Source organism: Cherax quadricarinatus, chromosome 43 (assembly GCF_038502225.1).
Source record: "Cherax quadricarinatus isolate ZL_2023a chromosome 43, ASM3850222v1, whole genome shotgun sequence".
In the NCBI taxonomy this organism is placed as follows: Eukaryota; Metazoa; Arthropoda; class Malacostraca; order Decapoda; family Parastacidae; genus Cherax; species Cherax quadricarinatus.
Window position 1 is genome coordinate 22,571,571 of NC_091334.1, and position 25,210 is coordinate 22,596,780.

At 41.4% G+C, this 25,210-nt stretch overlaps 1 protein-coding gene across 1 annotated transcript; it reads right to left on the reverse strand.

The window, feature by feature from the left end:
- Positions 1-395: 395 nt before the first annotated feature.
- Positions 396-25,004, reverse strand: LOC128694297 (acidic mammalian chitinase). Its single transcript, XM_070093692.1, has 9 exons — positions 24,843-25,004; positions 20,038-20,180; positions 19,012-19,155; positions 17,699-17,830; positions 6,580-6,831; positions 3,645-3,830; positions 2,869-3,000; positions 2,235-2,387; positions 396-522 (listed from the first exon to the last, which is right to left on the reverse strand). The coding sequence occupies exons 1-8, from the start codon at positions 24,889-24,891 to the stop codon at positions 2,256-2,258; spliced, it is 1,170 nt and encodes a 389-aa protein (XP_069949793.1). The 5' UTR covers positions 24,892-25,004; the 3' UTR covers positions 396-522; positions 2,235-2,255.
- Positions 25,005-25,210: the final 206 nt, after the last annotated feature.

Consider the following 25,210-nt stretch of genomic DNA (forward strand, 5'->3'; position numbering starts at 1 on the left):
ACTTTTTTAATGTAATTCATTTATACATGTATATATGTAAAATTTCCCAAGCAAATTACTCAGGTCAAGTATGTAATTGATATTACTGAATATACAGTTCACAAATATATCTGTGTTACTGGTATAATTTTTCAAATAATTTTAAGAACTACATGTTCTAATAATTTAAGGTCCAGACGTATGAGATGTGATGAACTGAGAAGATGGACACGAAGGAGGGATATTGTGACCTGGTGGCCTTTAAAGTCCTACTTGACTCTGAGGTACATCAATATCAGTGTAAACTGTTTGATGTACCAAAGTTTCTTCACAATTATGGGACATTGCCTGTAAAATTTACCCGCATAATTTCTCACACTAATGTTGGCAATGAAGGATATTATTAAAGATGAGGCGATGATTAATCTTTATTGAAATAAGGTGCTGTATGAACCCCCTAAGGTTTTGACACTTCTCCATGAATAAGACGAGAATGCTATTAATTTTCAGTCGAGTCGAAACAAAGTAGTGCCATCATCAGTACTAAAAAAAGATAAGAAATATTACTTCTCTCAACTGGGGATCAAGGATTGCATGAACACAAATATATTACATGGATTGTATTCCAGGGACTACATTTCAGGTATTATATTGCATGGATTATTTTAAGAGGAATTACATTAATTATATAAAAAATTAATTAAAAATTCATGGCTAACTATAAAATAAAATTCATATAAAATTAGACAAGATATTGATACTGAGTAATAGTGATAGTACATTCATACAGCAGACAGTACACCCTCATACAGCAGACAGTACACTCCCTCGTCATACACAAGACAGTATACCCACTTATACACCAATGAGTGCCCTCCGTCTTAAACCAGCCTTCTTACACACCAGTCAATACACTCATACACAGGCTGCAGGCCCGATCCAGCAATTGGCTCCTGGAGTTCAACCTCACCAAGTGCAAAGTCATGAAGATTGGGGAAGGGCAAAGAAGACCATAGAAGGAGTACAGTCTGGGGGAGGGGGGCAGAGACCACAAACCTCACTCAAGGAAAAGGATCTTGGGGTGAGTATAACACTGGGCACAACTCCTGAGGTGCACAACAACCAAATAACTGCTGCAGCATACGGGTGCCTAGCAAACCTAAGAACAGCATTCCAACATCTTAATAAGGAATCGTTAGGGACCCTGTACACTGTGTATGTTAGTATACAGCACCAGTTTGGAGCCCACACCTAGCCAAACATGTAAGGAAACTAGAGAAAGTGCAAAGGTTTGCAACAAGACTAGTCCCAGAGCTAAGGGGTATGTCCTACGAGGAGAGGTTAAGGGAAATCGACCTGACTACACTGGAAGACAGGAGAGATATGATAACGACATAAAATACTGAGAGGAATCGACAAGGCAGAAAGGATGTTCCAGAGATGGGACACAGCAACCAGGAGTCACAGTTGAAAGTTGAAGACTCAGATGAATCACAGGGATGTTAGGAGGTATTTCTTCAGTCACAGAGTTGTTGGGAAGTGGAATAGTCTGGGAAGTGATATAGTGGAGGCAGGATCCACTGTGTGGCTGAGCTTTAAGACGAGGTATGATAAAGCTCATGGAGCAGGAAGAGTGACCTAGTAGTGACCAGTGAAGAGGCGGGGCCCAGGAGCTGTGAATCGACCCCTGCAACCACAACCAGGTGAGTATATCAGTCAATACACACTCTTACATCAGATGCTGCATAAATATTAACCTTGAGAAATGTGTTTAGTTGAACGTATGTATCTATTGTGAACTTAGTTTTTATATTAAGAGATGTGTATATACACAAATCTGTTTATAAAGGTAGAGAAATGCCAATGTGCAATGGATGTACATCTGTGTTGTATGTTAATGGGTGTGGGGAGTCATCACCCTGCGACCCGCTCTCTCTCCTAGTTGGTAGGAACCCCTGGTGTGTAAGGAACCCCTCAAGGGAGGTTCCTTGATGCTGGTGAGGGGCTCTTGATCTAGGGAATTGGATCTGGAATGTGACATGCGGGCTTAACACTTTAATACAATAATATAATCATGGGGGAGCGCTAAACCAGTAGGATTATACAGCACATGTGGGGATGGGGGATGACATGGAAGGTATCCAGGCTCAATTCAGGGAACTGGAGCAGATCCAATTCCCCAGATCAAGAGCCCCTCACCAGTGTCAAGGAACCTTCCTTGAGGGAAACAATAATAATAAAAAGGATGTAGTCACCGTTGCAGCGGTGTTGTTGTCTTAAGCATCGAAGACCTCATTCATAGTCTTTATGAGATCGTATGGTCGTGAAGAGCAGTAACCATGGAAGTCCTCAGTCTCGAGACTCCATACCATCAGCCCTGCCAGATTGTTATCCTTGGCGTACTGGGCCTGCAACAGCAATATTTTAAAATTTAGAGCACTGGCACCAAAATATTGCACTATTATGTCAAGATTTGTCACATTTAAGTAAATGCTAACAATTCATAGCATACATAGTTATGTAAACAAATATTTTGTCACATACATCCATTAATGCTTATGCAAATTCTAAGCTAGGTTTCACTTATTTATAACCACAAATAAAACTTCTTTATATAAGTCGAAAACAACTGTTTTCACTGTATATAAAAGGGCACTGGTATGTATTGTTATCGTGCGTACAGGTAAAGAGAACAGGTATCATTTAATGGCTATAATTATAGCTATAATTTTTTAAAAGGGTGGAGGAGTAAGCTAGCGGAAGGCCTCAGTCAGATGACCAAAAGCTCCAGCTGCAGGTCATTATATGACTAAGACCAGCGTCTGAAAGCACTTGTCCTGTTTCCTGACGAACCTTACCCAATCTAAGGAGTACAGGGGCGTCCCTCACCTTGATAGCAACTGAGTCATGGTTCTCAAAGGAACACCAGATCTTTTGATAGGCAGCGGAGTAAGTGTAAGGCTCGTTGCATCCTTCCGCCACTAACACAGGCCAACTGTTTTTGTTGATGAGGTCACAAAGCTGTGGATCAAGAGCATTATGCTGGTGTTAGCGAGGTTACAAGCATTTTAAATACAAACAAATAGAATAAGACTCTTGGGTTTATTAGCCTTATGCATGTGGCTTATTTTCTATTGTCCTTCCTTCAAGGTGCATGTTTACTGCTAGGTAAAAGAGAAGCAGTGAGGAGACTTCTCCAATTGTCTCGCCCCAGAATTCGAACTCCAATCCTCTCGGTTGTGATCTAAATGCTCTACCATTGACCCATGAGATTATATTCACAACATATATTCAATAAATATAATATATTATTACTTTTTCACCAGCTTAGTCACGCTAAAAAGTATCAAAATGGTATACAATACCGACAGGTTGGTAGGTATGACACATAAGCAACTTTATTCCGAAACGTTTCGCCTACACAGTAAGCTTCTTCAGTCGAGTACAGAAAGTAGGCAGTAGTAGTAAAGATGTGAAGATGATGTAATCAGTCCATCTACGACTTTGAGGGTGATGGACTGATTACATCGTTTTCACATCTCTGCTGCTCCTGCCAACTTTCTGTACTCGACTGAAGAAGCCTACTGTGTACGCGAAACGTTTCGGAATAAAGTTGCCCAACTGTTGCCTATGTGTCTTACCTACCAAAGATAAAAAGTAATTACCTCATTGTAGCCCAATAAGCCAGGTGTCTGAGTGTAAGGTCCAGCTGGGCCAGGATTCTGAGCTGGTGCATAGTAGCCATTGACAGTTTCACTGTCCAGGGACCAGCAGCGGGCGAACAATGGAATACCCAGTGTGATCTTGGTACTTGGCATCCCTCCCTCGATCCAGTAATTCACGGAGAAGTTCTGCATTGAAAGAAATTCATTAAGTTTACTGGGGCAGAGATTGTGCAGCCAAGTAGCTTATTAAAAAGACATTAGGGAGGTATAGGTAAAAAAAAATTAATAAATACAACACTGTCTTAATAATGAGTAAGTCCCGGTGTGTTTATGTACATTTTCCAATATTAAGTAGATTGTTCATTAGGGCTAATTATATTTTGTGATAATGGAGAAAAAACATTTTTTTTTGGTAATCACACCTAACTTAAATTTAACTACTGGTCTAGGTTAATTTAGGGTAGGTTGGATTACTATTTTTTTAGGTTTCGCTATAAAAAAAATATTTCCAGAGGTCCAAAGCATAACTGTTTCCACTGCACAACCCAAATAATATTGAAGAATTTACATAATTACAACCTAAAAAAAGTAGGACCTAAACTTAATATTAACCCCAATAAAAGATTCCATTTGGCCTGGCACATGATATATACATGGAGAGGTGTATATGTCTCAGTGTATATACACTGAAAATTGATTTTAAACTCAATTTTAGCGCATAAAGTATTCTTGTCGAGTGGAGAAAATGTTACATGCCTTAAATTTCGTGCAGTTGATAGGGTTGAAACCCCACTGACCAACCATTCATTCTGCCATAGTATTAATCATAAAACATCACTCTTTAATTACGTAAATAATGAAATGAATCATTGTCAGAAAGACAATAGGCATCATGATTCACGATCCACTAAGACCGTTCAGTTGTACGATTTCCTGACACTGTTGATGGGATCTTCAACCAGCGGAGTGGAGCGATCCATTTCCTTGGATCAAATCTAATTGCTTCTCGTTTTCCACAGGTGCTGCATCACCCATGCGGGTCTGTCACTTCCCCGTAAATATAATAATAATAATAATACTAATACTGATTATTATTTTTATATTATTATTTTACTATAATACTGATAATTATACTAAAACACTGATAATTACCAAAATACTACTAATAATATTGATAATAAATTTTTATCATTAAAATTATCATTACTATTTTAACTATAGTTACTAACTTCATATAACCTTTTTATAACTAAATTACTGCTATCTTATGGATAGCATAATCATCTCAATATAATCAAAACAATTATAATTTTGCAAGTAGCGTCTATAATTGCCTGTTAATGATAGGTCACCAAGCAACCTCGATGCCCGTGCAGGGCTCTCAATCCTCAGATCACACCTGATTACCTTGTGTTCCTCTGGGCACTGTATGCCCCTTGTGGGTTTAGAGCTTACCCTTAAATAACTAATCGCATCAGATTTTGACAGGTTCAATATTTAGGAGTGTAGTAGTGGAGGTAGGATACATACATAGCTTGAAGAAGAGGTACGACAATACTTCCGAAGATACTGACAATACTTCCTAAGACAGCAGTATTATACTGACAATATTCCCTAAGATAACAGTATTTTACTGACAATACTCCCTAAGATGACAGTATTATACTGACACTTGCACAAGAAAATCACTCACTACGAAAGCAAAAGACTTGGCAGACGATGCACCATCCCCCCAATGAAAAGCAGGGGTGTCACTAGCACGTTAAGAGACCATACAATAAGTGTCAGGGGCCCGAGACTGTTCAACTGCCTCCCAGCACACATAAGGGGGATTACCAATAGACCCCTGGCTGTCTTCAAGCTGGCACTGGACAGGCACCTAAAGTCGGTACCTGACCAGCCGGGCTGTGGCTCGTACGTTGGATTGCGTGCAGCCAGCAGTAACAGCCTGGTTGATCAGGCCCTGTTCTACCATGAGGCCTGGTCACAGACCGGGCCGCGGGGGCGTTGACCCCCGGAACTCTCTCCAGGTAGTTTCCTGGTAAGATAACAGTATTATACTGACAATACTCCCTAACAGTATTATACTGACAATACTAAGATAGCAGAATTATACTGACAATACTTCTTCCCTAAGATAGCAGTATTATACTGACAATACTCCCTAAGATAACAGCATTATACTGACAATACTCCCTAAGATAACAGCATTATACTGACAATACTCCCTAAGATAGCAGTATTATACTGACAATACTCCCTAAGATAATAGTATTATACTGACAATACTCCCTAAGATAACAGCATTATACTGACAATACTCCCTAAGATAACAGTATTATACTGACAATACTCACTAGGATAGAATTATACTGACAATACTTCTTCCCTAAGATAGCGGTATTATACTGACAATACTCCCTAAGATAACAGTATTATACTGACAATACTCCCTAAGATAACAGTATTATACTAACAATACTCACTAAGATAGCATTTTTATACTGACAATACTTCTTCCCTAAGATAGCATTATTATACTGACAACATTTACACCTAAGATATCAGTAATGTGACAGGTGTATACTGAGAGGTGTATATGTTGACTTAAAGTTGACTTCAATCCCAATAAGCCAATACTTAGAATTAAAGTATTCTTCATAGGTGGTAAACAGGTGATAATATTAGCGTTAATGACCCTTTTGAGTCGATAGGCTTTAAACCCAACTACCCGGTTTTGGAATCCTAGTTACTTAAGTTAAATAACTAATATACTAAAAGAACCAAAAAGCACAATACACAAATAACCAGCAAAGGAGAGAGAAGGTCCGACTTGGACCATTTACAAAATCACACCAACACAAGAGTAAGGAAACCTGTAATCGGATTACATATTGGTAGAAATGTTGCTGGAGAGGTTGCAACAAGTGGGTACCTGGGTGAGGTAGATGCTATCCCCGGTATCCCCCGGGTAAGCGTAGAGGCCAGACTGGTGCTGGGTAAATGGGTCCCAGGCGCCATAGAAATCGTAGGTCATTAGGTTGACCAAGTCAACATACTGAGCCATGGAGGGTATGTCGTAGGCAGAATCAATGCTGGTCTTGACAGCTGAGACACCCACCGTCAGGATAAGACCCACAGCATCCAGTGCCCCTCTCAGCTCACTCAGAAGAGATATGAAATTCTCCTGCAACATTTAATAAATGATCACACATTACCTTTATTTTTTTTTTTATATTTTATTGAAAAGACATACATAGTACATAAAAATAAACGACAAATTACATAGTGAAAACAGTGATGAAAAATTCTGCATAGTACATGTACTTTCCAATTAACATATTACATCTGAAAGACAAATCTGTACAGTAAACAATGACCGCTCCAATCCTTGAAGTAATGACATTATGTCTGGAACACTAAATCTAACCTAAAGACTCCTTGGCAAGTACATCTAATTCCTGATTGTACATCCTGCCACGGAATGTACACCTTACATTCTGAAAACACTACCCCCCCCCCTTCTTGCATGTCAATCCACCTGACACGTAACAATCTTTATATGTAACTGTATATTGTACTTGCATTATTCCATATTGAACAACATGATACGTTCAGTATCACTCAATGTATTGAGATAATATAAAATTCAATTCTACATGATTCATGTACAACGTATATCTACTAAACACCCAAACATATCACCTTCTCCAGGAAGGTATAAATATATACATATGTTACATACACTTTACAACACAACCAGTGAAACTACAAAAACCTAATCCTGTGTCATCCATCAATTACCCTATAATATATATCAATTCAATGGTAACCTAAACCTATGGGCTCTATAGAGCTCCCATGAAAAAACAATATGTATTAAGAAAACAGGATAAGTCAAGCTTTCTAAAAATATTTCGCCCATATCATTAAAACCACTACTAAGATGTAAGTCTGTTAGCACAAAACATAACAGTGCATGACCTTCACACGTCGATAAATACTGAAGCCTTCCTACCACTCGCAATACTTCATGTGTATATGTTGTGATAGAAACACAGGCCTTATCTCTAGGCTTTATTGAACATAGAATCTTCATAGTACTTCTGCAACAACAAAATATAATGACTAGTACATCTAATAATGGCTTCTACAGGGATGGTGATGTCTTGCATATGTCAAGAGAAAAGTTATAACTACAGGCCACATATTTAAACTCACCATGTAATCTGCATCGGTGATAAATGGATAAAGTAGGAGAGAATCACACACCATATGTTGGTGCCCATGACGCACGCCAAACTGTTGTTGTTGTTAAGGGCCCCTAGAGGTGGTGCAGTATTATCCTGCTGCTGCTCCCCACAGGACCAGTATCACTACAATCTCCCCCTTCTAAAATATCAGAGACAGTAATCTCCCAAACTGTTAGGTGGGCGACGTACACGTCCCGACCTTCGTAGCCCTTGAGCCTCTTCACCAGGTTCGATATTTTCCAGCGGGGTTTGATTAACTGCTGGAGCAGAATCCTCTATTTCCATAGGGGTAGTCTCAAGGGGCTTTCCAGGAGAAAACGAAGCATCTTTCACATCTATTGGTGTATCTTGAGATTCCACACTAATAGGGATTTCAACTGGGGCTAAATGTCTTGTAGATACTGTAGTCTCTTCACCATTTTGGTAGCGAATGTGGGCGTAATGTGGATTAGCTTGCAGGAGCTCTACCTCTTCCACTAAAGGATCCGTCTTGTTCATCCTACGGTGACTCTTCAGGAGAACGGGTCCAGGATGACATAACCAAGTGGGCACGGAGGCTCCCGTAGAGGAACGACGTGAATAGTTGAGGAGTCTTTCATGAGGGGTTGCATTAGTAGCTGTGCACAGCAGTGATCTAATAGAGTGAAGAGCATCAGGTAGGACAGTTTGCCAGTGTTGAACAGGTAGATTGCGCGACTTTAATGTCATTGTAACTGCCTTCCATATAGTACCATTGAACCGCTCCACTTGACCATTGCCTTGAGGGTTGTAGCTTGTTGTTCTGCTGCAGGCAATACCTTTGCTAGCCAAAAACTCCTGAAGTTCATTACTCATGAACGAGGATCCCCTGTCTGAATGGATATAAGCTGGCATACCAAAAATAGAGAACAACTGTGAAAGACAACTAATAACAGTTGAAGCAGCCATATTTGCACAGGGGAATACAAAGGGAAACCTTGAATATTCATCTACTATGTTAAGGAAATACCTATTCTGATTTGTGCTTGGTAGAGGTCCTTTGAAATCTATATTCAATCTTTCGAAAGGCTGGGTGGATTTTATGAGATGAGTCTTCTCTGGCTGATGAAAGTTTGGCTTGCACTCTGCACATACTCTGCATGCTCTGATCACTTGTCGCACATCTTCCACTGAGTAGGGCATGTTCTTCGGAGTGACTTTTTGTCTTGAGGCATTGGAAGTTCCCGTAGAGGTCGTAGTCGTTCAGGGTCTGGGAATATTGAACCTCCTTCCACTACATAACCAAGGATGCTAAGCCTTTTAGTTGAAAAAGTGCACTTTTCCTCATTGTAACTGATATTTTTCTTCTTGGCGGCTTCCAAAAACTTATCAAGGTTTGCATCATGTTCCTCCTGGGTCTTGCCACAAATGGTAACATGATCTAAATACGCGTAAGTTCCCATGAGTTGCTCTTCCTGAATGAGTGAATCCATAATTCGTTGGAAGCAGGCTACCCCATTGGTGACTCCAAAAGGGACTCTGGTAAACTGATACAGGCCATCACTAGCCTGAAACGCTGTGTATGGTTTATCTTCATTCCTTATAGGGACTTGATGATAGGCACTCTGCAGATCAATTGTGCTAAACACGTAGTATTGAGCAATTTTGTTCACTGTATCGTCAATTCGAGGTAGAGGGTACCCATCAAGAAGTGTAAATTTGTTGATTGTCTCAGAGTAATCGATAGCCAGTCTCCGTTTCCTATAACCATCTTTAACAACAACAACCTGTGCACGCCAAGGGGAATCACTCGGTTCTATAATACCCTCCTTCAGCAGCCTCTGAGTTTCTTTCTCAATGAACATCCGATCCTCATAAGAATAGCGGCGTGACTTAGCTGATATAGGATGGCAATCCGCGGTAAGATTTGCAAACAGCTTTGGTGGGTCTACCCTTAAAGTGCTAAGTCCACAGACAACAAGAGGAGGCAGTTCACCTCCATATGTTAAGGTGACACTACCATGCAGCTTCTGACTGTTGTTGTTGTTAAGGGCCCCTAGAGGTGGTGCAGTATTATCCTGCTGCTGCTCCCCACAGGACCAGTATCACTACAATATATTTCGCATTCACACAGTGCACCCATTTTGTCATTTCATTACACACATACCAATAATTTCGTTGCAGATATATAATATTCCATCACATTACGACGTCTGTCGTCCTTTGTCATTAGCATAATAATTAAATTGAAGTACTTGTATCGTTCACAACACACAACCCGCTCATCATACAGTCAAAGGCACTTATGTCTCAGTACTAAATTCATTCTCTTCCACACTAAACCCTTTCACACTGTCCTTATCGGGAAGCCAGCCCGCCGCGACCCCTTACATTGCACGTAAATCCCATAAATCCCTCAACCTAAAACTCCGATAGCCCTCAGTAAAAGCAGTCTCCCAATTCCCTCCATAAATTTCCCTATTACGACACTTAGTTCTGTAAAATGTCGCAGTTAACACCTTTATCCTCTCATCCACGTCCACCTCCCTCATGGCCCATGACGTATATATAAAATCCGTGACCAAATACGCCACTGCATTCTCCACCATCTTACTCACCCCACCTATATCCAAACTTAAAGTCCGCAACACCTGCAATCCTCCCCCACCCACTAACCTGAACACCTTTCCTAACCAGACCCGCACCACTTCTATACAGTCACAAAAATATACCGCATGCAAAATTGTCTCCATGCTTCCACACGCTCTACATTCCCCTCCCTCCCTTATCCTCCTATTGAATAGGACAACCCCAGACGGCAAAATCCCATGTAAAAATCTAAACATTACCTCCCGAACACCCGGTTTTACACGTAATTGTTTTAGACGCGTCCATATTTCGTTCCACGCATACATAGGGTATGCTCCTTCAACAGCAGCCACCACTGACTTACCTTCCACTCCTTCGAGGACCCGCAATTTAACACACGACGGATCCCTCGCTGTCATTAATAACCTTAACATGGCCTCACCAACTATTAAATCCCTACCCCCCCCACCACCGTTGCATATCCTTACGTACTCGCACAAGTCCACCTCCCCTCCCGCACCCTTCCCTTATTTAACTTCGTTTTAGGTACACGCTCATCATCCTTTTTTCCAGAGGTAAAAGTCTCGCTCTACTTAACCATTCGCAGCCCGATCCCCATATAAAACTAAAAACCCCATGTTGTAAACGCTTCACCTCACGTCTCATCAGCGGGTACATGACAACGACATGCCATATCTTGCTGTACAATAGCACGTTCGTCACTATTACTCTTTGATGCAGCGTTAGTTACGCCGCCCTCAAACCACCAAGTCTTTTCAATACTCCATTCACTATTCTCACCGAATTCACCTCTTGAGCCACCCGTGTATTTCTCACATAAATTATCCCACATATCATTAGTTGATCCACCACCTTCCACCCACCCCCTACCACCTCATCCCCATTTGTACTATCCCTTAAGTCTAGAAACTTAGTCTTCTCAACATTAATTTTCATACCTGAAGCCTCCCCAAACACATCCACCACCTTACCCACCCTAAGCAAATCCCCATTACCTCTCACCAAAACAGTCATGTCATCCACATAACCTACGATACCAGCCCCCCCTCCCCCCGGTCAGTACCCTCCCCACCTCCCGCAACACACCTCCGAATGGCCCTATAAAATGGATCCTGTATACACGCAAACAATATTTGTGATAGTGGGCAGCCTTGGCGCAGTCCCCGTCGCATCTGTATTTTAACTCCTAGCCTCCCATTAACCTGCACCCTCATCGATGCCCCTTGATACAATAATTTTGCCCAAGATATTATTTCTTCCCCAAAACCTTGCCAACGCATAAACCTCCATAACCCTTCCCTTTCTACACTATCATAAGCAGCCTTCCAATCTAACGCCAATACACCTCCATCACCCAACTCCCCCTGTTTCTCTATAAATTCTCGAATCATGCCATGCCCTTCATACATCGACCTTCCTGGCACCCCATATTGCCCCCTATCAATTACCTTGCCTATTACCCTCTTGATTCTGTTCCCTAATATTCTCGCAAACAACTTATAATCTCCACACATAAGCGAAAGTGCCCGATAATCCATTACCGTTGACTGCTCCCCTTTCGGTACCAACACCACAACGGCCGTCCGTTGCTGCTCTCCCATCACCTCAGCCGCCTTAAGTATGTTAAACAGCCTTACTAAAAAAAAACCTCAGAACCCCCCCAATTCTTTACGTAGAAATCATTTGGCAGTCCGTCTATACCCGGCGCTTTTCCCAAGCTCACTCCTGACAACGCCTGCCAAATCTCACACTCCGTAATCGGCCCACCTAATGTCACCCGATCTTGACCATCAAGCTCACACTGCACATACTCTCCCATTTCCCTCAATGCCACCTCACGGAAGCCCACACTTTGCGTATATGACTTAAACCAAGCGTCTACATATCCACTCATACCCTCTGTCGTTACCAATGCTTGACCCGCTCTATACCCTTCCATCCCTACATGTACGTTTAACCCCATCATCTCCATCGTCACTCTCCTCTTTCTCTGGCCTCTTAACACGCAAGCCGACGGCCGGTCACCCCATAGCACTTCTTCCAATCCTCCCATAATTCGCACACCATCAAAACGCTCGTTTTGCAATACCCTAATACTCTCCTTTAAACCCTCAATGTCCTGCACTGGATAGCTTGCTCCTCCTCTTGCATAACAGTCCCGCAGCTGCCCTTCAAGATATCTTTGAAACCCATACTTTAACCGATTATCTTCCCTCCCACGACAAATATAATATTCTCTGATACGATTTTTAGCCACCGAATCCCACCAATTTACCAGTTCATCATCCCCCGGCGCCTCATCCACCAACCGTTCCCACAATTGCGCAAAAGACTGACGACATTCCTCACCCTGCAAAAGCTTTACATTTAACTTCCAATAACCTTGACCCCTTCTAGGCAATCCCTCCCATTCTAGGTCCACCATTACTCCTCCGTGATCCGAAAAAACCGCGTCCACCACACGCACTCTGCTCACTATTACTGTTCTGGGCACATACAATCGATCCAGTCTTGCCGCATATCCACGTCTAACAAACGTATGTTCTACAACCCCACCCCGTCCAACGTCCATTAACCCCACTCCATTTAATAATTCCCCCAAAATCCCCAAACAATACCCTGCCCCTCTAGGTTCCACATCCTTACGCCTTATCACACAATTCCAATCACCACCAATTACAGCCACACACGGCAAAGCACGCAAATAATATACTAAGACATCCTTCACAAATTTATTCTTAATACGCACATCTCCCTCTGCTGGACCATACACACACACCAAACTCATTTGTACCCTACCCCACCACCCATCTACACGAATCACCCTCCCCTCCCCACCCTCACAATGCCTCACTACGAACGGGCTAGTTTCCCTTACCAGGATGGCAACTCCTCCTTTCAACCTTATCGCATGCTCCACATACACATTATACCCATTTACCTTCAACTCATAACCTGGTCTGTAGTTGTGTTCCTGCACGAACACCACGTCAACACTATTACGCACCAAATATTCACTAAACCATACACACTTTCTCTCTGATCTCAATCCATTAATGTTCAATGTCATGCACTTGAAGCTTACAGAGTGGCTTTCCTTCTTGACCCTGGTACTGTCTTGCCACCAGATCGTTTCGTGACACCTCGGTCCCTCTCCCCCCCTTTAGAAACGCTCTTAACCAACTCCTGCCCCTTAGGGCCGCTGTGTCCTCTCTGCGTAACTTCCGCCCAGGACTTTTTGCCAGTGCGCTGAGCAGGCGTGATCACGTCCTCGGAGTCAGATAGCGCAGCAGCACGCTTCCGTGATGCTCCCTCTGCTTGCATCATGTCGTCTGATACATTGTCCCGGTGGACCTCCACCTCCACAGCTTGCATCAAAATATTCTTATCACACTGCGCAGACCTCAGATCCTGTTCCACGCCCGGATCCACAACAGACCCAAAAACTAGATCTGGACTCCCAACCTTCCCAATACTCTTGTCAGCCAATAACACATTTAAAGCCATGGCTAATGAGTCTTCCACATCGCTAGCACTCGCAGTCGGGGTGTCCTCTTCCAACACCTGAGCTGCGTTCAATGAAGGGGTGTCCCCCCCTCGTCACACCTGCTGACTCCATCTCCTCCGCTCTCTCGACCTCCTCACTCCAGGACCCACCTTGTGTAGGCAGAGTCACATAAGGCAAATCCTCACTCTTCTCTATTGCTGTATGTCGTTGCCTTTGTTCCATGTTGCCACGCCTCCTTTCACACACAGCCGCTAGGTGATCATATGACCCCACATAACCGACAGGTCCGGCGTTGCCCAGCGTATGTCACAAACACCTGGGTACGAAATTCTGGCAGCACTACGTACGACGGAATAGGGTAACGTAACGTCATCTTCACAGAATACGTTCCTTCGAGTTTCCCTGCGTATGGCCCAGTGGCCCACTTCCCAACAGTGGCCATATGTACTGTACCATATTTGCCCATCGCAAGACGGATGTCAGAATCATCCGCCTCGAATGGCACATTTCTAATCTTAACCCATGTGTAATGGCGAGAAACGTCGTGAAGTCGCACGGTCACAGCGGAGTTAACTGTCAAAGTAACCTCCTGGTACTTGTCTACCACCGCCTCATACACACTTGCCAAATTAAACTTGACAAAGATCCTCGTCGTGCCATTCAGCGCTACTCCATATATCTCCTCGTCAGCAATACCATATGTATCTCGTATGATTGCAGGTAGTATCAGGTCCATAGAAGTTCCTGTCACAGCCCCACGGATAAGCTCAACACAGACTGTGTTTATGCGTCTCCGGCTTGCCTGCGCCATGCTGTGAAAATGTAACTGCCACTAATCAACACCAGGGGGTAGCAGCAGCACACGTCCTCTCTACTCAAGGGCTGAGAGACGAAATGATTCAGCTCACTCAGAAGAGATATGAAATTATCCTGCAACATTTAATAAATGATCACACATTACCTTTAAATTATCAAGAAACCATATAAATTTTGCACTGAAACATGAAATACATTTAAAATTATTTTATTGGGTAATAAAATCAGTAATTTAATACTACAGTTGGCTATAAAATAAAATCATTAGAATAAAAGAGATTTTTTCGGATAATTAACGCTGAAGAGCTATTAACCCTATTGACGTCACGGGATAGTGGTGTCCAGGTTGGCCTACAACCTGGAATTGCTGAAGCTGTTCTTTTGTGTGTGTGTGTGTGTGTGTGTGTGTGTGTGTGTGTGTGTGTGTGTGTGTGTGTGTGTGTGTGTGTGTGTGTGTGTGTGTGGGTGTGTGTGTACTCACCTAGTTGAGGTTGCAGGGGTCGAGTCCAAGCTCCTGGCCCCGCCTCTTCACTGGTCGCCACTAGGTCACTTCCTGAACCATGAGCTTTATCGTAACTGCTTAAAGCTATGTATGGATCCTGCCTCCACTACATCTCTTCCCAAACTATTCCACTTCCTGACTACTGTGTGTGTGTGTGTGTGTGTGTGTGTGTGTGTGTGTGTGTGTGTTGGTGCTCCAGACTACTGTTAAGGTAGCTTCCTACCATTATCTTCTTTGTACGCTCACAGATAAAATCTGCCTAGCCTTACCCCACTTCATGAGGTGTCTCTGATTGCCTCTGTTGTATGCAGGCGTTCTAAAGAACGTAAAGAACTACAAGTGTATTCATATTTCGATTATTATTATTATAATCAAAAAGAAGCGCTAAGCCACAAGGGCTATACAGCATTCATATTTCGAGATTCTCGGTTCGCGGGACATCGCCACTTTCCCTGTTGTGTATTTCCTCCTCACATAATATGACACGAGCTCTTGCACGGGTGACTAGGTTATTTTTTGCTTCTTACAAGGAAAATCTTTAATAGTGATGGCTGAGTCAGTAGCTATCTTGAATAGGTTTCCAGAAATACTAACAGAAATGATACTCCACTTTGTTGACTGGAGGCACAAACCTTCCACATGTAGGCTCTTAGCCTTCAACACTCCCCCACCCACTTCCCTTCATAAGAACAGCAGTAAACAGGCAGCATAGTATCCTTGGAAAAAACATCAATTACTCTACAATGGAAGAGCCTACCAGATACATTGTGCTACCAGTCAGCAACATGGCTTTGACAACTGGTAACTAACACACATGCAAACTACAAATAACGACCAAGTGTCTTTGACAACTGGTACCTGTTAATAAAATAAGGAATATCCACTAGGAATTTTTATTGACCTAAGAAAAGCTTTTGACACAGTAGACCACGGCATCCTACTCCACAAACTTGACCATTATGGTATAAGAGGCCATGCGCTTGCATATTTCAAATCTTACCTTACTAATAGGTATCAGTATGTCACCATTAAAGACACAGCATCAACAACACAGCCACTTGATACTGGAGTTCCGCAGGGAAGTGTCCTTGGTCCCCTGTTCTTCCTCATACATCAATGATCTTCCAAACGTATCTCAACACCTGAACCCCATTCTCTTTGCTGACGACACGACTTGTGTCATCTCTCACCCTAATCTTGCCACCCTCAACACCATTGTTAATGAGGAGCTGATCAAAATATCGACTTGGATGACAGCCAATAAACTTACGCTTAACACTGACAAAACCTACTACATTATGTTTGGTAGCAGAGCAGGAGATGCGCAAATTAACATTAAGATCGACAACACTAATTGCCAGGCATAATGAGGGCAAATTCCTAAGCCTATACCTCGACAACAACCTGAACTTCAGCACCCATATCCAACACAACCAAAAAAATATCCAAAACGGTTGGGATCCTCTCCAAGATAGGATACTACGTGCCGCAAACTGCCCTTCTCACACTATACCATTCATTTATATATCCATACCTCACCTATGCTATCTGTGCTTGGGGTTCAACTGCAGCAACACACCTAAAGCCAATAATAACCCAACAAAAAGCCGCAGTAAGAATAATCACTAAATCCCATCCCTGGCAACACCCCCCCCCCACTCTTCATAGATCTAAACTTACTCCCTGTTCAGTACATCCACACTTACTACTGTGCAATCTACATCTACAGGACCTTAAATTCCAATATTAACCTTGACCTAAAACACTTTCTTGATAGTTGTGACAGAACCCACAGGCACAACACCAGACACAAACATCTCTATGACATTCCCCGTGTCCGACTAAACCTTTACAAAAATTCAATGTATGTCAAAGGCCCTAAAATCTGGAACACCCTACCTGAAAATTCTAAAACTGCAGACACATTCATCACCTTCAAAACTACCATCAGAAAACATCTTATCTCCCTGATACACCCTGTCAACTAATTACACGAATACCACCTGGTGGTTAACACTTACACTCACTCACCCATTTGACCATAAACAGAAATATCAATCTCAATCTCAAAATAATGAATCTTAACTAGTCATAAGTTGGCCTGTGATACTCCAATACTGAAACTATGTATAGTGCCAAAACAAAAGCATTCACATTGCTAAACTCACAAACTAGTATTTAGTCACTTAGCCATAATACCAACTTACCTCATAATTTTGTAATATTTTAAACTTAAGATTTAATTTAAGTCTGCCCGAAATGCCTAGCCATGCTAGGTGTTCTAGTGGTACACTATGCAATTATTATTTTACTACATGTAAACCACACAATAACCAAATTCTGTAAACTCAGCATTGTAATCCTTAGAGAATAAACTTTGAATTTGAATAAAGAGGGCCTGACTCACCCTGTCAGCGGCCACCCCTCCTCGCAGTGTAGGGTACTGCCAGTCGAAGTCAATACCATCGAAGTTGTGTAAAAGTAGCAGCCGTATGGTGGACTCTATGAATGTTTGTCTATTGGCAGCAGTTGATGCCATCTGTGGAAAGTCAGAATTAATAACTAGATATATACACTACGTAAAATAGAAAACATTTTGCAATCACGTGACTAAAGTTAACTAATTTACACTGGTCGGCCATACTGGACGTGACTCCGGGCAAACTTGTATAGATAAACTATGAAATAAACTCACAATTTATATCTTTGTGGTGAATAACATCTACCAACACTTTAAGACTGGGTAGTAGCCTACGTCATTAGTGAGCACCTGTGCCGGTGAAAATAAGGAAAAATATGTATAGGAAAAGCAAACTTCTTGTATGTACATCAAGTACTTGATAAAACCTCTTGTAAGTGAGGAGTCGTATTCAATAAAAGGTCAGCCTTTGCTGAAGGTTTTGCTTACAGCTACTGTCATTGCATTGTGGGGCTACCACGCCATCCCATAAGCATGTGCAGTGAAGTACCCACCAGTATGTACTTTATCCATCCATCTGTCAATTGATTTTAACGTCTGATTCCTCATTTACCAGGGTTGTGGAGTCTGAGTCAGCAGTAATTCTTGAGTAACTGGAGTCAGAGTCGGTAAAATTGTACCGACTCTGACTCCTAATAAATTTAAAATGTATAGAATATAAATTAAAAAATACTTTAATCTGGAAAAGGAAGGGTTATTGTACCTGAGTTCATTTCTTTTAAAACGGTTATTTATTAAGTTTATTTAGATATTCAATTGCTTTACTTTTTTTGTAGTTTTAACTTTGAATTCTTTTTAGTAATATCAAAAGATTTACTTCAGATTTTTTAACTAGCTGGGAAAGATATTTCTCAGATTTTCTTTTATAGTTTCTTTCTTATACATCCTGTTACTTTATACCTGACAGTCTGTTTATAAAAATATATCGTAATTGTTTGCCTTTTTCGAGTTTTGGACTTTAACTATAAGGTTATTGAATGTTTGTAATTTCTTTAATAAAAAGAGCCAAAATGGCATAGTTATAGCATTTAGAGCCAAGCTTTAATAGGTTATTGAGCTTGTAAGTTTCATGCTTGCAATCCATATAGCAAATATATAATCAGTATATTTATAATTTATCCCCTATATCGATACATAATTAAAGGAGTCAGAATCGAGGGTTTGATGTGCCAACTCCACAGCTTAATGGCTCACGTGTTCTCTATGAACATAAAACACATTAAGAAACAAACAGTACATACATAGGAGTATTTGGTAGATCCTTCGTTCCAGCCTCCCACACCCAGCAGGGTTAACAGGGCAGCATTTTGGTCCTTCAAACCTGTGAACTTATTGTAGCCGCACTTGCCGTAGTTGTCGCACAGGTCATTATACGGGTCCAACACCTGCAATGTAGCATTATGGATGCCATGATGAAATGAAGCTTTGTAAATGATACCGACAAGAGGTTTAAAAAGACCCGCGAGCAAACACTGGAACATATTAGAAGTAATCAAGGTCCCAGGACAGACATATTCTCTTAAGATATATAACCCCTCAAGGAAGGTTCCTTGATGTTGGTGAGGGGCTCTTGATTTAGGGAATTGGATCTGTGCTCCAGTTCCCCGAATTAAGCCCGAATGCCTTCCACATCCCCCCCCCAGGCGCTGTATAATCCTCCGGGTTTAGCGCTTCCCCCTTGATTATAATAATAATAAAGATATATAGCCTATCGTTTTCCCACAGGTGCCTTGATGCCAGCGAGGAGGCGCCCTTGATGCATTCTCTCTTCTTAACCGGATGAAACCTAATTACCTCCCATTCTCACGCGATATTTGGCCTTAATGAGTTTAGCAGTTCTCCATGGACATAACACCGAGCGAGCCTACCTACCAGATACAGATAGATTCGCCAGCACATCCTTGCCCGGGTCTTCTCAATGTGGTGACCCAGCCACCTGCCTATGGACAAACGCTAAACCTGTTATAGATATCATGATCACAACATAATTCAAACAATTCTAAATCACTAGTCACAGTTCAAACAATATCCGTAATACCACAAGTCAGTAATTAAAAAAAAAATTACCCCACTACTTGGGTCGAAAACTGGTATGCTGTATCCTCAGGTACTCGGTCCTTGTACGTCCGTAAGGACAAGTCGACCCTCCACCAGTCCTTGCCCTAGATAACCAACACGGACTTAAACTTACTAATATAATAATTAATATAATAATATAACAATATTAGATGCAATATTATATTAACATACAAGTGAAGGGTACACACCGCTATAGTATTGTTGGTGTTGAGGCCAGCGAAGCCGTACACAGCATGGGTACAGATGCTGGGATCAATGTTTTCCACGTCAAACTTGCCGTCGCTATACCTGTACGTTGCCCACGACCCGAAGTAACACACCATCGCGCTCTCTGAAGCAGATAACAGTACATACATACATATAATACCGAAGCAGGGTGGCCCGGAAAAGAAGAAATAAACATTTTTCTTCTCTTTACATTTAGTAATTTATACAGGGAAAGGGGTTACTTGCCCCTTGCTCCTGTCATCATTTGAGTCGCCTCTTACAACACGCGTGGCTTACGGAGGAAGGATTCTTCTCCACTTTCCCATGTGGCAAATTCTATTATTCTCTCTGTAAAGGTGCCATAATTTTGTGTCAGGACAAGTACTTGCACAAACTAGATATATTTCGATTTCTGAGCAATCCGAGAAAGGTATCCCCCATATTGTATAGCCCCATTCCCTTGTGCCTCAATGCACGCAATTCGAATTGTGCAGAGTGCAGCATAAAATTGATAATGCAGTTAAATATTAACGTTGAAGATTTGATGAATGAAAATAGGCATCCACAAGTCATCATAAGGAAACTAATATTTAGCATGTGTAAATATCCTGGTGAACAGGATATTTACACATGCTAAATATAATTTAAACCCTTTTAAAGAGATCAAGAAGACAATATATTAAGCTTGAAGCCGCTCAGAAGTTACATTATACATTCATCAGCATGGTAGGCTTCAAGTTAATTAGATGTGACACTGAAATTATCACATGAAAAACAGTATTTCAATTTTTAGTTTCCAAAAATAAGCAAATTGGGACCCCACACAGGCGAAAAATCAATCCAAACTTTTCTCCAAGTAAGAGCGACCACCTTTTAAGAAAGTACGTAAAGTACGCAAGTTAAAAGTTACCTTACAAAATTTTGACAATAGTTTTGAGGGCACAGATGTTATATGCACATAAAAGAATATTAAGCTGATTTAAGAACAAAAAGGCACAATGCCGACCGAAACGTCGTCGTAAGCTCCTCTCTCCTACGTGCGGGTTATTTGTGTAAGATGATTTAACTTAGGATAATCAATGAAGTGAGACATTGTGACTTATTTCTGATAAGAAAAGACATTCGCTAACTAAGAAAAGACAATTCGCCAAATTGGTACATAACTTACACAATCTAACATCAATATATTGTTTCCTTTGAGGAGAGCACACATCACCACTAAAATTTGTACGATGACCAGAGGATGCATTTTCCAGTTATTGGACAGAATCCAACAAAATTTGTGCCTATACAGCCTAAACACATGAAACGCTCCATCCATTTCATACGATACATCGGCCATTGAAGATTGATTCTAATCACGATTGTTATATTTTAAGCACAGGAAGGGCTAAACCTGTAGGGTTCATACAAGGTCAGTATAATGGGAGGCATTCAAATTCGATCCAAGCAAGGGGTAGATAAATGCAGTTCCTTGAATCAAGAGCCCTCCACCATCCTCAAGGGAAAATAAAATACTATACCATTTCGAGATTAGTGACAAAATGTCATCTACAAACTCATTAAATGTACCAACTATCTTCTAAGTAGGATACAACAATATTGAAATTTTGAAGCCTGTCAGAGGAGCCTGTCTCCACCAATAATCACATGGAAACTAAATTTGGGAATGGCCTATGTAATACTGTGCATAGGGAACCCACGCATGCAAATAGTCCCAAGAATGTTGAAAAATATATATCACACAAGTGCTGAATTACTGAACCCGATAGAATACGGCATTATATTATTTTATTAACACATCGGCCGTTTCCCACCAAGGTAGGGTGGCCCGAAAAAGAAACTTTCATCATTCACTCCATCACTGTTTTTCCCGAGGCATGCCTACACTACAATTATAAAACTGCAACATTAAAACATCCAGTTTGATAAAACTTAAAAATTAACGCAAAAATATTTTCCATTAAGATACACCATCATTTAGAGTTTGAAGCTGATCAGCAGACACATTCTCTAGCTAATACATGGGAAACAATCTACTAAATAAAACTAGCAAATTGAAATTTACATAGCTTAATGAGTGACAAGTTTTAAAAGTTTTAAGCCTATCAGAAAAGGCGTTCTCCAGTAATTCCATATTTTATCTCAGTAAAATTGCAAATTTGCACCTATTTGGACTAAACTTATGGGGTATTATTCGTCTTAAAGAATGCATCACCAATAATATTTTGAACTCAATCAGAAGAAGCATTCTTTAGTTAATGAATAAAAAATTAATATCACTTTTCTAAAACTGGCAAATTGGGATATATCAGCCAATGATAACGTGAGTCTTGTGTTCAGGAAACCACAACAGGGGTGAAAATTTGAAGACTGGATGCGCCACCAGTTCCATTATTTTTCACATTAACAAATTTGCCTGCACGCAAAAGAAATTTAACAGGTACTATCCTTGCCCTAAGATACGTCAGCCATTAAATATTGAAGCCGTTCAGAAGAAATAAACCAAGAATTAATTAACATGATTGAACGTGAATAACAATTTCTCACTATTTTTTTTACACACAAATCAGTGACACCTGTGCCTACACATCTGTATTTCGCTCTCCGCCGTCGTCGATTTTTTGCCATCTTATTTTAACTTTTCAAGCTGCCACTGGATGCTGGGAATGGCTTCAACACTTTTGGTCATAGAGCACCATGAACATGTCAACTGTTCCATGAATTTGGTGCTCATCATCGTACACACGCATTGAAAATTTGAAGCCGACTGGATGAAGCGTTCTCGAGTTATGAGCGAAATAAAATCGAAAAGTTATAGAAAAAGAAAAAAAATCAGGGAACTTAAAGGCACCTCTTCGGGGACACCTAAAAATATAAAAAACTCGCTTGCCATGGGTTCAAGACCCACCCGTTCTGTGATTTATTTACAATTGTGTTAATGCGAGTTCGCAAATGACAGAGCAAATTTCCTCTCTAGGTGTGTAGAAAAAATGGTGGCGCCTAGGTTTTCAGCTCACCTCTCACAGGTCAACTTTCCCTTATTAACACCTTTATCGGCTTCATCGAAAGCATCGAAATACTCAACAACGAAAATAAGTTAGCCTTTGATCACACCGGACAACTAGAAGAACTCCAACACTACAAAGTCCCAAAACACAGGTTTCCCATATCAACAGACTACAAATAAACAAATATGAACGCCTTCATAGCTCCCTTCATAGGGAACAACTTAACCAAGTGAAACCATCAATACAGGTCTTATTTCCACTGGGGTCCTTAGATCTTGTCCCCCAAGACGCGACCCACACCAGTCGACTAACACCCAGGTACCTACTTGTTTGCTAGGTGAACGGGACAGCAGGTGTAAGGAAACACGCACAGTGTTTCACCTTTCCCAGGGATCGACACAGCGTATGAGGGGAGTGTTGCTTAACAGACCGTGGGACACCTACGCGTACAGGAAGTCAACAAGTAAAGACAATCTAACCCACTACTTCTCTCATCATGACCTCAAATCATAAATGGGTGACAAGATCTCTTTCCTTTGTGCCTTCAAGTTTTGTAGTAGTGAATACCTACCTCAAGAAAAGAATACACAGAATATGTTTCTCTGCCTCAATATTGCTTAAACGTCATCAAATTTCAAATTTCAGAGCAAATACTACAATCTATTGCAACCTTGTTCGACCCACGGGACAGCAACATCCTGTTGTTCATCACCTCTATTCTACATACAGCTGACATTGAGGTGCCATTACTGCTACCATTGGAGGTGCCGGTTCTTACCACAAAACAGTTGTAAATGGTATGGAAATACCTACAAACTGAAAAAAGGCACTTGTGTACAGATCAGGACTTTTATTGACCAAGCCACTCGTATTGAACGTTTCCGTTAATGTCCTGAACTGGACGCAAGTGTACATTTACTCACCACAAAACCTATTATAGAAAATCATCAGGACTGCCCGCTCTGCAAAGAACAGCCATAGCAGGAATATTCAGTATTCCATGTGGAGTATGGAATCGTGTGTACTGAGGAGGAACATCGAGAGATTTGGACACCTGTCCACAAGAACAGATACACCAGCAGGATGGTACACAAACAAGCACGTCTCATGAACCTCAAACAAGCCAATCTCTTGTACGAAGAAAGCTCAGAGAGGCAGTTATATCTTGTCTCTAACTATCAGACAGAAGTGAGACAGGTACATTTTTAACCAAATCCATCGCTAAAGCTACCCTAGAGAAAGAACGAAAATCATAAATTACTTTAACCTAGCTTTATGATCCAGATTATTTTCTGCGTTGCCTGACCTTCAATGTCTGCACCCGACTTGACCCCCCCCTCACCAAGCCTGACAGGTCACCTCATATTCCCGTGGGTTCAACCTCGCTTACCACCTGAATCTACCACTCATCATGTGCCACCATTTTGATATTTCTGTATCTGATACAACCTTAAACAGATGAAACATACAATATGCTCCCCTCTTACTGTATGTGTTCAAGAGTGGAGTGTGTCAGCACGAGTGTAAAGTGTGTCAGCGTAAGTATAAAGTGTGTCAGCATGAGTGTAGTATCAGGATGAGCATAAAGTGTCAGGATTAGTGTAAAGTGTGTCAGGATTAGTGTAAAGTGTGCCAGGGTTAGCGTAGTGTGCCAGGGTTAGCGTAAAGTGTGCCAGGGTTAGCGTAAAGTGTGCCAGGGTTAGTGTACAGTGTGCTAGGGTTAAAGTGTGCTAGTCTGTACCAACACCTGAAGCTGACAACGGCGTCAGTTTTACCTGCAATAGAGAACGTTAGAACCAGAATACACAACGCTGATAACTTCATTATGGACACTTTTCGACCTGGGCACTCGTCGATCTTGGGCACGTGTTGACCTAGGCACGTATCGATCACAAGTGATGGCCAGGCTACAATCTCCTCTTCTCTTATGTAGTGGAGGCCGAGGTTGTGAGTGTCAGCGCGCAGGCGCAGGTTCACAACATTTCAAGGACATTACCCTCACTGATGCATTTTTTCCCCTGCTTCGATAACTCTCATTACATAAATGATTCAACCAACAGAAAATCTTAGCATCGTTGTTTTTAGGAAACAATATTAAGGATCAGTTGTAAGCCCCTTACGGGAGAATTATTATTACACTCAT